This window comes from Trichomycterus rosablanca, chromosome 3 (assembly GCF_030014385.1).
Source record: "Trichomycterus rosablanca isolate fTriRos1 chromosome 3, fTriRos1.hap1, whole genome shotgun sequence".
NCBI lineage: Eukaryota > Metazoa > Chordata > Actinopteri > Siluriformes > Trichomycteridae > Trichomycterus > Trichomycterus rosablanca.
Window position 1 is genome coordinate 40,306,350 of NC_085990.1, and position 13,212 is coordinate 40,319,561.

Genomic DNA, 13,212 nt, shown 5'->3' on the forward strand with positions numbered 1-13,212 from the left:
TGAATAAATAACTTATTCTAACTACTTTCTAGTAAGTTCTAAAATAAATGTAAAATAAGCTATTTTAAAATGTATTAAAATAGATCAGTGGGTAGCACTGTAGCCTCAGCAAGAAGGTCCTGGGTTTGATTCCCAGATGGAATGGTCCTTGTCCTTTCTGTCTGGAGTTTGCATGTTCTCTCCATGTTTGCGTGGATTTCCTTCAGGAGCTCTGGTTTCCTACCACAGTCCGAAGACATGCAAGTGAGGTGAACTGTAGATACAAAATTGTCCATGACCGTGTTTGACATTAAAGACTTGAACTATGAATTAGTGTAACGAGTTATTACCTGTTCTGTCATGAATGTAACCAAGGTGTGTAAAACATGACGTTAAAGTCCTAATAAATAAATAAATAAATAAAATAATTCTTATCGGCTGCTCAGGTGGTGCAGCGGTAAAAACACACGCTGGAACCAGAGCTGGATCTTGAATACATCGTATCGGATCTCAGCTCTGCCTGCCGGCTAAGGCTGAGCGGTCACATGAACAACGATTGGCCTGTTGTTCAGATATGGGTGGGACTAAGCCGGATGGGGTCTCTCTCTCTCATGACTGGTGCATTTACGACCTCTGCTGGCTGATTGATGGCGCCTGCACATGAGAAAAGAGTGCTCTCGGGGTGTGTCTCTCCGTACACAACGCTGAGCTGCACTGCACTCCTCAAAGTGTAGGTGATAAGATGCATACGGCTGTTGCCCACGTGTCGGAGGGGGAGTGGGTTAGCTTTGTTCTCCTCAATCAGAGCAGGGATCGGCATTGGTGGAGAGGAAGCATGACGCGCCTTATCAAGCGGGTTTGGGATGAACTACAGAGAAGAACGAAAGCAAATGAACCCACAAGTACATCACAATTGTGGGAACATCTGCAATGGTGTCAAGAAGAACTTTCTTTTATAAAAAAGGGATGAATTGATTGTGTTTAGCTGTTATATCTACAAAAGGTGGCTAATTTGCAGAGTCTAAAATGTTTAAATTCAAAAGATTTTTTTTATTTACAATTATGGCATTAAGTGGCTTTTATTCAAAGCGTTTTGAAGTTGTGACTGAATACAATGAACTCGATAGAGGGTTAACGACCTTGCTTAAGGTCTCAATTGTGTCAGACAGTGGTGGGGATTGAACCTGGACCTATTCCACTGAGCTTCCACTGGCTCTATTGCACCATTGCACTATATGTCACCAAAACTGAGTGATCTAAAACTTTTGATCACTATAGTGTATGTTTAGTTCATTATTAAATAACTTGTTCTAATTGTAAAATTAGAGATTATAAAATGTAATGAAATACAGTTGATCAGAATGGTCTGTATTAGTATTCTAAAGGAATGACATTCTCCCGCTCACATTCATTGGTCCCTCCACAGTCCTATCACCGTATACACTTTAAGTGCCGCCCATATTGTTAACCAATCAGCTCAACTTTTTCTGATGACGTAGTATCCAGTTCCCAGCTCCGTGTATTCTACAATGGCGGCTGCAGCACGGTTGTTACTGAGGAGTGCGGCTCTTAAAGCCGGTGTGAGTGATGTACAGACCGGAGTGAACAGTAATGTAGGATTATCACTTCTCAGAGTGTCTCCGAGCTGCAGCGCCACACAGAAACTGCTAAAGAGACATGCTGCTCACTTCACCTTTCAGCCTGACCCCGTCCCTACTCAATACGGTAAGCTAAATGTTCTTGGTGACTGGCTTTATCCCAAATGCCTACTAGCAGACTTGCTAGTGCACTATATTGTAAATATGACACTGGGTCCATCTACTCTGCGTAGTGCACTTGACTAAGCAGGTAGAAGCTATTTGGGATTTTGTTTTTGATAGCCACTGACAAGTCTAGAGTTTACTAGCTAGCAAGCTAACGTTTACCAGTCTTGTGAGGTAAACTCACAAAGTGCACTGTTTGTAATCGTCCGTATTCTAAATTGCGTGTTCATATGTTGAAGTTAAACGCAGAATATTAAAAGCAAATGGCACTTTGTCTTAGTTTAGAACGCCGCCACTTTTGCGTTTGTTTTATGCCAAGTAATAATATAAATGTCAGTTTACCTGGTATGAGCACTAATAGTCCTTTTACAAGTTGTTACTCTTATACAGCCTGGTAAGCCTGCTAATAGTACAACCAACTCCAACTCATTATAATATTTACATTTATATTTTCGACATTTAGCAGACGCTTTTATACAGAACTGTGACGGTGTATTGTCCAAGTAATTGAGTGTTGAGGGCCTTCTTCAAGAGCCCAACAGTGGCAACCTGGCAGTGGTGGGGCTTGAACCAGCGACTTTTCCATTACTAGTCCAGTACCTTAACCTCTAGGCTACCACTGTCCTATATAACATAATATATGACACAGTTTACTTTTATTTATTTATTTAGGATTTTAACGTCATGTTTTAAACACTTTGGTTACATCCATGACAGAACATGTAGTTAGTTACTCGTTATACAAGATTCATCAGTTCACAAGTTTAATGTCAAACACAGTCATGGACAATTTTGTATCTCCAATTCACCTCACTTGCTTGTCTGGACTGTGGGAGGAAACCTATGCGGACACGGGGAGAACATGCAAACTCGCACAGAAAGGACCCTGACCGCCCACCTGGGGATCGAACCCAGGACCTTCTTGCTCTGAGGCGACAGTGCTACCCATTGAGTCACCGTGCCACCCTCACAGTTTATGGAGTTCCCTTATCTTATCCATAAACGTATTGGGCATTTTATTATCATACAGTCTGACATTATGTATACAGTTATTAATAACCTTACATTTTTGCTTTGGTGGACCATTCAGCAAAGTCTTTACATTAACAAGGTTTGACTGTATGGTTCTGATTCCAGATATCAGATGGGCCATTACTTTTTATTTTTACGTTTAAACATGTCTGTGTTTCTGATGGGTTGTCTGGCAGTCTAAAATGATCAACTAACATCATATGTGCCACAATTCACGAATTAAACACATGAGTGGCTTTACAGCTTCTACTGTACATAGAGTTTGACAGTAAAGTAATTAACTTATCATATTTACTTATTTGACAAACTGTACAGTGTACGCACTTGAGTGTAATTACAATATTTCAATGTTTTATTATAAAAAGATTTAACAATCTGAACGTCAAACATTGCTTATCTTATCTGATCTATAATAAATACGAATAAGTATAAATGCATGTGTATCAATTACACTTTAACACAAACATTAACACATAACATTTTGGCATTGTAATCTCTCTCTGCCCACACAAAACAGAATAATAGCAGGCTAAACACTTCAATATATTTCAAAAGTTAACTGCTTAGTTTATAGTTACAGATATTTCTTAAAAGTGTATGAACGTGTACGATTAGTTATGCCTGTAATCCAGAATTAAGTTCTATACCGTAACAAAAAATATGAATGTAAATGTTCATGTTGCGATGACGGTGATGTAAAATAATGTTAAAATAATTCAAAGTCCAAACATTTGAGTGGTTAACGAGAACGCTACCTTACATGTTACACAAGCTCAGTGCAAAACACGAGCACGGAAACGGTACAAATCCGATCTATTCCCTACACACTCGCTCCCTACGCCCTATAGTGCGCTTCACTTTCTTAAAGGGCCAGACAATTTATTTTATAATTCACATTACACGACAGGTGAGACGTTCTTTTTTCTTAATATAGCGCTTTTATTTAGGAAAAAATAGTTCTTACATAGGCAGGAAAATCTATGGCAGACAAGAGTCAGAACAGCGGATTGGGCGTAACGTTATTATTACTGTTTGCTCCTTTTTCTCAACACTTGTGCTCGATTTACACTGAAGATATATTTAGTAAATAAGTGCATGTCCGCGCATGCACGCGCTTGTGTTCATTTCCGGTTGAACTGATAAAAAATGTTGATTTTGAAAAATTAAAAGACGAGCCGTTTTTCAGTTTCTGCTTGTTAGCTCACAGTTAACGCTAGCCAGTGTGGCTCTTCACTCGTCTCTCTGTGTTATCACCAGTGAGCACCCCACAGCCAATCAGCGAGCTCCAACCGCCTACCCCTCCCACCCCTCCCTTACTGTGGATGCGCGCATGTCCTAAAGTCTCAGTTTTCAAGGTAAACAAACCTGAAGCAGAAATTTGGCGCTTCACATTTAAAAAAATACCGTCACCATTTTTGAATACCGTCACCATTTTTAAATACCGCGGTATACGGTAATATCGTCATACCGCCCAACCCTAATTCTGAACACATTATTTTTATATTGAGGGCAGTGGTTTCAGTATTTAACCATAAAGAAGGAACTATAAAGGAAAGATTATGAACATTGACCTCTTATAAGGGCAACAGCTTTTCAAATATTTGTTTGAAAGATTAGGAAATGTCATTTCTATTTTTTTTTATCATGGCATAATGTGCTGCTTGTTTAGGCTCTTTTGTTTAAGTCATAGTTAGATTTAAGAGAGCTTGCAGTGATCAAGCTTGGGTCTAGTCTAACAAAACTCATTTTCTTTTGGCTGCTATAGATTTAGGAGTGGCCACGGTGGATCTGGTGTGCAAATCCGACTTGGTACAGCTTTTTTCACCAGATGCCCTTCATGACACAACTCTGATTATTTATCTGGGCTCAGGACTGACACAGAGCACATTGACAAGTTCACCTTCCAGTGGCTCATTTGTTTCTGTCTTTACAATAATTAGGATTGTGATTTCTTATGTAAGGATTAAACATTATAGTAAAAAATAACTTTCAAAGCCAGAGCAGCTAAAACGGTGTGTGGTTACCATTTAGCTTTCTTTCTGCTGATTATTTATTTATTTAAATTATTTTTTAAAAATCATTTCCTGTTAACATTTAAGTGTGTATAAACAAAGGTTTATCTTTGACACAGCATGGTTCTATGACTTTGTAGTTACAGCCACAGTCAGCTTTGTTTTGCCTCCAGCATGTTTTTCTTTGTGCTTAAGAACACTGCACCACAGACTGAGGGAGGTGGTTCTAAATCGAAAATGCTTTTGTTGTAAGTTGACATGTTCACATGTTTTTACTCCAGGTTCCACCACCAAGATGAACCTGTTCCAGTCCGTAACCAGTGCTTTGGACAACGTCCTTGCCAGTGACCCCACAGCAGGTGGAATAACACTTTCTTTTACATTAATATGTCTTATTTTGATTGCTTAATATGCTATTAAATGTTCTTCTTTACTGCTCTGCATATACAGTGGATATAAAGTCTGAGCACCCCTCTTCCAATGTGACCTATAATCTCTGCAATTGAATTAAAATACAATGAAAATAAAAAAACGTACTATAATATGGTTGACTTTTAAATTCATACTTTGTTGAAACTTTTAAATTTATGCCAGCATTCAGTATTTTTGAGTGGGAGTCTATCAGCATGTCACATCTTGACTGGGCAATTTTTGCCCACTCTTCCTTTTTTTTTTGGAAATGGGGTTTGTATTTAGAAACACTTGCATATCTGATTTTGTATTCTCCGCTAGTATAGAGTATAGAGACGAGCTTTGATGCTGTCCATCCACATAGACAAGGGGAAAAACATACAAAACTACTTACAGGCAGTGAATGAAAGAGAGGATTAAACCCGTGTCCCCAGGATTCATGTTCCTCTAAGGCACCCACTTTACCATTGCTAGTCATTTCAAATTCCCAACTGTGATTCCATTACTACTTGCCCAACCCCTTTATCATGAATGATAAAGAAAAGTCAGATCACTACATGCCTTGGGTTCAGTCTGTGGCCGCTTTTTATCACCTGCCAGTAATGCTTTCCCACAGAGAGCCACACTAGACTCTCTGTGATTGCCCCACACTTACACAGGTGCCTGGACCAGACCAGAAATTGCATATTGCATTGGCACCTGAAAAATACCCTGTCTGACCCTTTCTTGCTCAGACACAATGTTTGTGTGGACGCCTGACCAGATCAGTGGCTCTGCTGAGATACACTTTACTGCGGCATGCTAGCATGTTAAACCACTGCACAACCCGAGCACCAATTGTTTGTGTTATTACTTTTTTGAAAGATCATATATTTAAAGCTGCAGTCTACTGTGTTAACATAATTTACAGTGAAACTAGAGTTATATATAATCTGATTTTGTGTGTTTTACAGTTATTTTTGGAGAGGACGTGGCATTTGGTGGAGTGTTTCGATGCACGGTTGGCCTTAGAGACAAATATGGTGAGTTTTCGTGTCGAGTTATTTCTGAACTGTTTTTTAGTTTGTTGACGTTCATAACCGCATTTGGACACTAGATGGCAGCACCTTTATACATCATATTTGATTTGAACCTTTAGAGATCAAGTGTGATGTCTAGAGCTGTAGCTACAATGAAGGAGTCCTATTGTAAAATTGTAGGATAAGGATTAGATGCCAGATGTTTGCATTAAATTTTTATCTGCTGGTTTATTCTGGTCAGGATAGCGGTTAGTTTGGTTCCTCTGGAAAACACTGGGCTTAAGGTAGGGATACTCTTGCAGGGTTTTCAGCCACCCCTCCTTCCCAGATGTAGCCCATCATGTCAGTGTAAACGCACGGCCAGCCATTACTGGTGGTATCTGTATATAGTGGATCTAAAAAGTCTATACATCACTGTTACACTTCCAGTTTCTTGTGATGTAAAAAAATCAGACAAAGATAAATCATTAAACATTTTTTTCCATATTTAACGTGACCTATAATCTGTTAAAATTCAATTGAAAAACAAACTGAAATCATTTAGAGGGAAAAAAAACCCCTAAAATACTTTAGTTAATTCTGAACACAGCCACATCCATTGGTGAGCTACAGTAAGTGCACACTTATGCAACCACTCACATTAATCTTATGTTGAATAGTAGTTAGTGACACCTGTCATCAATTACCCCTATATATTTATTTTCACTTATTTTATTTGGAATTTAATGTGATGTTTTACACACCTTGGTTAAATTCATGACATATCAGGTAGTTATTAGTTACACTAGATTTATCAGTTTAAGTTCTTCATGTGAAACCCATGCAGACACGGGGAGAACATGTAAACTCCACACAGAAAGGAGCCAGACTGCTCCACCTGGGAATTGAATCCAGGACCTTCTTGCATTGAGGCAACAGTGTTACCCACCGAGCCACCGTGTCTCCCTAATTAACCCCATATAAAGTTCAGCTCTTCTAGTAGGATTTTCCTGACATTTACTTTGTTGCATTTTGTAGAAAAAGTCTTGGTCCACAAAAAGCTTACAAAGGTACGGGTCAAGTGAAGGATTTGTAAGGGATTACATAAAGCATGGAACACAGTGAAGACATTTATCAAGTGAGAAAATATGGCACAACAGTGTTTTTTTATTTATTTTTTTTACCAAGAAGTGAATGTTACCCTCCAAAACCGATTAAAAGGTCAGAAGAAAATCCCGTCCGGGACTAGTTTTTGCGAGGAAGAGTTGGCAAAGATGTGCCACACTGATGGACTCTTACCCATCAAGATCTAATGCTGAATGCTAAAAATCATAAGGTGCTTCAACAAGATATGAGCTTAAGGGTGATAAAAAGATTTCAGTTTGTTTTGTGGTTGACTTGTCACATTAAAGGTGGAACAAGTTGAAAATTATTTTTTACATCACAAAGGCATTATAACAGGATTGTGTAGACTGTTTTGATCCACTGTGTATACTCTTACTATGTGAACATAAGTATTGATACCAAACACAGTACACCTAAATGAGCTTTTAAAACATCCCATTTGTAAAAAAAAAAAAAAAGAAATTATATTGTAGTATAACACCACATTGTTTTGTTCAGTTCTGTATTTATAGCCAGTTATGTTTGGCTATTAATTAATGAATTATTTTTTAAACATTTGTTTTGCATTGCCAGACAAACATAAGGTGATTCATGGATTGCTTAGCAACTTGAAGTTGAAATAAACATAAATTAGGTACCCTCGCTCGCTCTACTTCTCTCGCCCTCTCTCACTCGCTCTCCGCCTTTTGTTGTCATTGACGTCAGAGTTGTTGACCTATTGTAGGGGATCATTATTTTCCATGTCGTCTTTTTAGATGGGAGAGATGGCATACGAATGGCTACCTGCACAAGTGACACACACATGCACGCACACACACACAGACGCACAGAGACACGACTACTGACGTCCACCTGCATTCCACATTCAAAACTGTGATCTCTTCTCTTTCCATTCCACACAAATGGCCTCTCTGTGAAATCTATTCCACAAACCAGCCAGGAAATATTATTTTTTGAATCAGTCGCCGTCTTAGTTTTAGTACTTTTCTCTCATCAAATCATTTTTTTCTCTTGTCAGCTGTCAATATGTTCAATGGTTTTTCTTGTGAGCTTTTTAAACTACTTTCCTATGTGGTTTTAAATGGTAATTTAAGCAATATATGGGCAGTATTATGCAACTCAGTGTTTTTGGATCAGGATCATTGGGTATGTGGGCCAACACTAACAAAAGATAGACAAGCAGCTGGCCAATTGGCATGTTAAAAATAGAACCACTGACCATATCTAGAGTCTTATTCTTGTGGTTTGTTACTGCATTTATGGGCTAGATGGGGAAAACAACTCATGTTTTTGTGGTGGTGAATGAGTCCTTTAGGATTACGGATCTTTTCTCGTCTCTAAACACACTTAAAAAATGACCTGACCTCTACGGGGTCTGGTTTTATTTAAGATGTTTTTTTTTGTTCTTAGTTATCTTGTGTATAATAGTACCGTATGTTATTAGAACTGAATAAAATTCTAAAGCTTATTTGCTTATTTCCCCCCGTATTCCTTCTTAGGTAAAGATCGTGTTTTCAACACTCCACTGTGTGAGCAGGGCATTGTGGGATTTGGAATTGGAGTAGCTGCTGCAGGAGCAACAGCCATTGCAGAGATTCAGTTTGCTGACTACATCTTTCCTGCTTTTGATCAAGTAAGGTTTTTTGGGGGAATTCTTTTTTGTTTTGTCAAGTTAGGGATAAGTCATCTGACCCTGGCAGCACAGTGGCTTGGTGGGTAGCACTGTCGCCTCACAGCAAGAAGGTCCTGAGTTCGATTCCCAAGTGGAACGGTCTAGGTCCTTTAATGTGTGGAGTTTGCATGTTCTCCCCGTGCCTGCATGGGTATCCTCTGGGATCTCTGGTTTTCTCCCACATTCCAAAGACATACAAGTGAGGTGAACTGGAGATACAAAATTGTCCATGACTGTGTTTGACATTAAAAACTTGAACTGATAAATCTTGTGTAGCCAGTAATTACCTGTGCTGTCATGGTTGTAACAAAAGTGTGTAAAACATGATGTTAAAATCCCAATGAAATAAAATAAAGTAATCTGACCCTTGTTCAAGTCAAGTTCTGACTGAAATAAAGGAAACTCTGGTTACTTTATTTGATTACTGTGTTATGGTTTTGTGGATAATGTTTAGGACATCTCGTCTCTGCGGAATAGCTTGACTCACATTTTAGAATGTTATCAATTAAAATTGTGGCATTTTGGATTGTAAATCGGCTGCCACTTGCACAACCCCAAGTCTGATCAACAACAGCCTCTGAGTAGCCACGCTAGGCTCCATGTGACTTCATTATTATTATTTGTAATCTGACTAAAATAATGGATGTAAACAAGCCTGCCCAAATCTATTAGGGCAAATGTTCATTTTTGTTTCCCTTGGGTATGTGATACACTTCAACAGATATTCCCACTCTATTAACAGTAGTAAGATGGATCAAAAATTTACCCGTGCATGTTTAATTGATAAACTTGTTGGCTGGACTGTTTTCTAACTACCCTACCCCTTATACACATGCCAGTAGATAGATTTACATTTACCTTAACCACTGTACTACAACTGCCACTAGATAGATTGACATTGCATGAGTAAATGGGTGTGTAATGCCTTTGAATTGGCACAGTGTCCAGGATGTAGTCCTGTTCCCAGCACTCGGTGTGGATTGAAGAGATAAATTAAAGGTTCTTGAATTGTTCAGTGAGGTACACAGTATATATATATATTTGTTAAACCTTTACAAATATTATATAAGAAATTATTGTTTACATTAACAATTCAACTATTGGAAACAGTTTCTGTGGTGCGTTTTTACATTTACATTTCTGGCATTTAGCAGATGCTTTTATCCAAATTGACTTTTCAAGCAATTGAGGGTAAAGGCCTTTGCTCAGGGGCCTAACAGTGGCAACCTGGTGATGGTGGGGCTTAAATTGGCAACCTTATGATTACTAGTCCAGTACCTTAACCACTGGGGGACTTAAGGCCAGATGGAGAACCTCTTTCTTGCCGTTACAACAGTGACTTAAACTATCTGGTTGCAACAGAAGAATACAGAAAGAACAGAGTGTTCTGTGCTCTGTAAGAATCACCCAATGAATGGTGTAAAGAAGTGGTTGGTGGCTGCACGCTTGTTCGCAGGAGGTGTGTGCTAGCCTAGCCTGCAGTTCTCCTTGGCCCCTGAGGATGATGTGCAACTGGAATAAATTGCACGGGAGAAATATTGTGCAAAAATGAAATGCAAAAAAAGGGAAATATCTAAGTAGACTGTAGGAAAATTATATTCTTTCATTATTTTGATAATAAACTGTGGGTATAAAAAGTGTACACACTCCTGTTGCAGTGCTGGGTTTTTGTGATGTAGAAAATGAGACGAAGATGAACCATTTCAAAAAATTTTCCACCTTTAACGTGACCTATAATCTCTGTAATTCAGTTGAAAACAAACTGAAATCTTTTAGGGGGGAATAAAAATATAGACTTACAGTAATGTGGTTGCATGAATATAGACACTCTTAAACTAATACTTTGTTGACGCTTTAGTCTTTTTGAGTATGAGCCTAACAGCATGTCACATCTTGACTTGGCAATCTTTGCCCACTCTTCCTTACAAAAGCACTTCAGATCTGTCAGATTGGAAAAGTTGACAAGGAAAGTTCAGTTTTGGTCTCATCAGACTAAAACACATTTTCCCACATGCTTTTGGCAGACTTGATGTAGGTTTTTGCAGAATGTAGCCGGGCTTGGATGTTTTTCTTGCCACCCTGACTCTCAACCCAGATAAATGAAGAATACGGGAGATTGTCATCACGTGTAGTACACAACCAGTACTCGCCAGAAATTCCTGCAGCTCATTTAATGTTGCTGTAGGCCTGTTTTTGTTAGTGACTGGACCTGAGACTCATTCCCTCTCACACAGTGTTTGTGTTTCACTTTACGAAACCAAATGAAGCATTAGCTGGCTGAGATTAACCTGTGTGTCCTCAGCCTACTAAAGACAAATGGCTTTTCACTTCCTTAAGACAACTGAATATCCAACAGTAACAATTCGGGAATGTTTTACTTTAGTGGGTCTTGCTGCCTCAGGGAAAAGCCACCATGTGAGTCACAGCTTGTCTTTTCTTTCTTTCTTTCTTTCTTTCTTTCTTTCTTTCTTTCTTTCTTTCTTTCTTTCTTTCTTTCTCTCTCTCTCTCTCTCTCTCTCTCTCTCTCTCTCTCTCTCTCTCTCTCTCTCTCTCTCTCTCTCTCTCTCTCTCTCTCTCTCTCTCCCTCCCTCCCTCTCTCTCTTCTCTCTCTCTCTTCTCTCTCTCTCTCCCTCCCTCCCTCTCTCTCTTCTCTCTCTCCTCTCTCTCTCTCTCTCTCTCTCTCTCTCTCTCTCTCTCTCTCTCTCTCTTTCTTTCTTTCTTTCTTTCTTTCTTTCTTTCTTTCTCTCTTTCTCTCTTCTCTCTCTTTCTTTCTTTCTTTCTTTCTTTCTTTCTTTCTTTCTTTCTTTCTTTCTCTCTTTCTTTCTTTCTTTCTTTCTTTCTTTCTTTCTTTTTTTTCTTTCTTTCTTTCTTTTTTTCTTTCTTTCTTTCTTTACTGCAAAGTGACCATCAGTCCCTGTTGGTAAGCTTTAATGTAAAATCTCTGTGGCTTTTTGGTGGTTCTGTTTGTTCACATTTTAAGTATGCTTTAAAGACCTGAAAGATCTTTTTTTTTTTTAGAGTTTGTGGGTAATGCTTTTGCAATTGAAGCACCCACAGTTTGATTGTTTGGATCTCTGAAGCTATTAGCACTTGATTTAATGACTGCATGCTGTACTTTACTTGTGTGTCTGTTAAAGATTGTAAATGAAGCTGCCAAGTACCGGTACCGTTCGGGAAATCATTACGACTGTGGGAACCTGACCATCCGGGCACCATGGGGCTGTGTGGGCCACGGCTCCCTCTACCACTCCCAGAGTCCTGAAGCTTTTTTCGCCCACTGTCCTGGCCTTAAGGTACGTCTTTCCAAAGCCACGTGTGAGACAAAGCTGCTCTTTACAGTTCCTAGCTCTGCTTTTAATACTACTACTTCTACTACTAATAACTGTAATATAGGCTTTATGTGTACCATTTCAATATTGGCTTTTCTAAATCTAAAAGGTCTTTTTAGATGCAGTGGAAGTGGAAACTAAAGGAAAATTGGATATGACTGAGCTTAGACAATACAACTTGGGAAATTAAGGCTGTAATTCTAGGGCAACTTGTGGGGACATAATTTTGCCCTTTTCCAATGAATGTCAGTGTAATAACATGGTATAAAATGTTCCATGTTATACTGGGCTTGTATGCACACCAAAGTCGTTTGTAGCATCTCAGTTTAAAATTGTATCTTTAGGATTTCTGGGATCAGCAATAAAACTGGGTTTATGCTTTATCAAATTTGCTTTGCAGAGCCACACAAATAAACTTCAATGGTTATTCCATAATTTATTCGATTAACAAAGTTCTTAGCAGTTCATCGAACACAGGGCAGGTTATAACAGGCACCAGTAGTTGTCAGTTAAAATTCTGACGTTTTTCAGGCTGCTGGAAATTTTAGTGTGATAATAATTCTAAATCACCTTGGCTGTGATGGACAGGAAACCGTATGTTAAAAATGTAACTGGCTAATTGACAAAAAAAAAGCTATCCCAAAAATCCAGATACAACAGTTCCAGGCACTTTTTCTTTCTATTTATTTATGCATTTTCACCCTTTCCCCCTCCGATTTCATGTAGCCATTTAGTCTTCTACTGCTGGAGGTCCCGATTGCGTTTGAGGAGGGTATATTTGCCTGCTCCATGCCCCATCCGATACGTGCACAGTCCTTCAACCCCTTCCTTTTCACACAGCGTATGAAGACCCACCCACCCACCCACACACCCACACACCCACACACCCAC

The 13,212-nt window shown here is 38.9% G+C and overlaps 1 protein-coding gene across 1 annotated transcript in view; it reads left to right on the top strand.

Annotated features, from left to right (window-relative positions):
• Positions 1-1,508: 1,508 nt before the first annotated feature.
• The window catches only part of bckdhb (branched chain keto acid dehydrogenase E1 subunit beta), a 130,616-nt gene continuing 118,912 nt past the window's right edge, over positions 1,509-13,212 (top strand). Inside the window, exons 1-5 of the mRNA XM_062992111.1 lie at positions 1,509-1,704; positions 5,068-5,145; positions 6,151-6,219; positions 8,820-8,953; positions 12,130-12,285. Of these exons, the coding sequence (XP_062848181.1) occupies positions 1,509-1,704; positions 5,068-5,145; positions 6,151-6,219; positions 8,820-8,953; positions 12,130-12,285 (633 nt within the window). The remainder of the gene's footprint in view (positions 1,705-5,067; positions 5,146-6,150; positions 6,220-8,819; positions 8,954-12,129; positions 12,286-13,212) is intronic.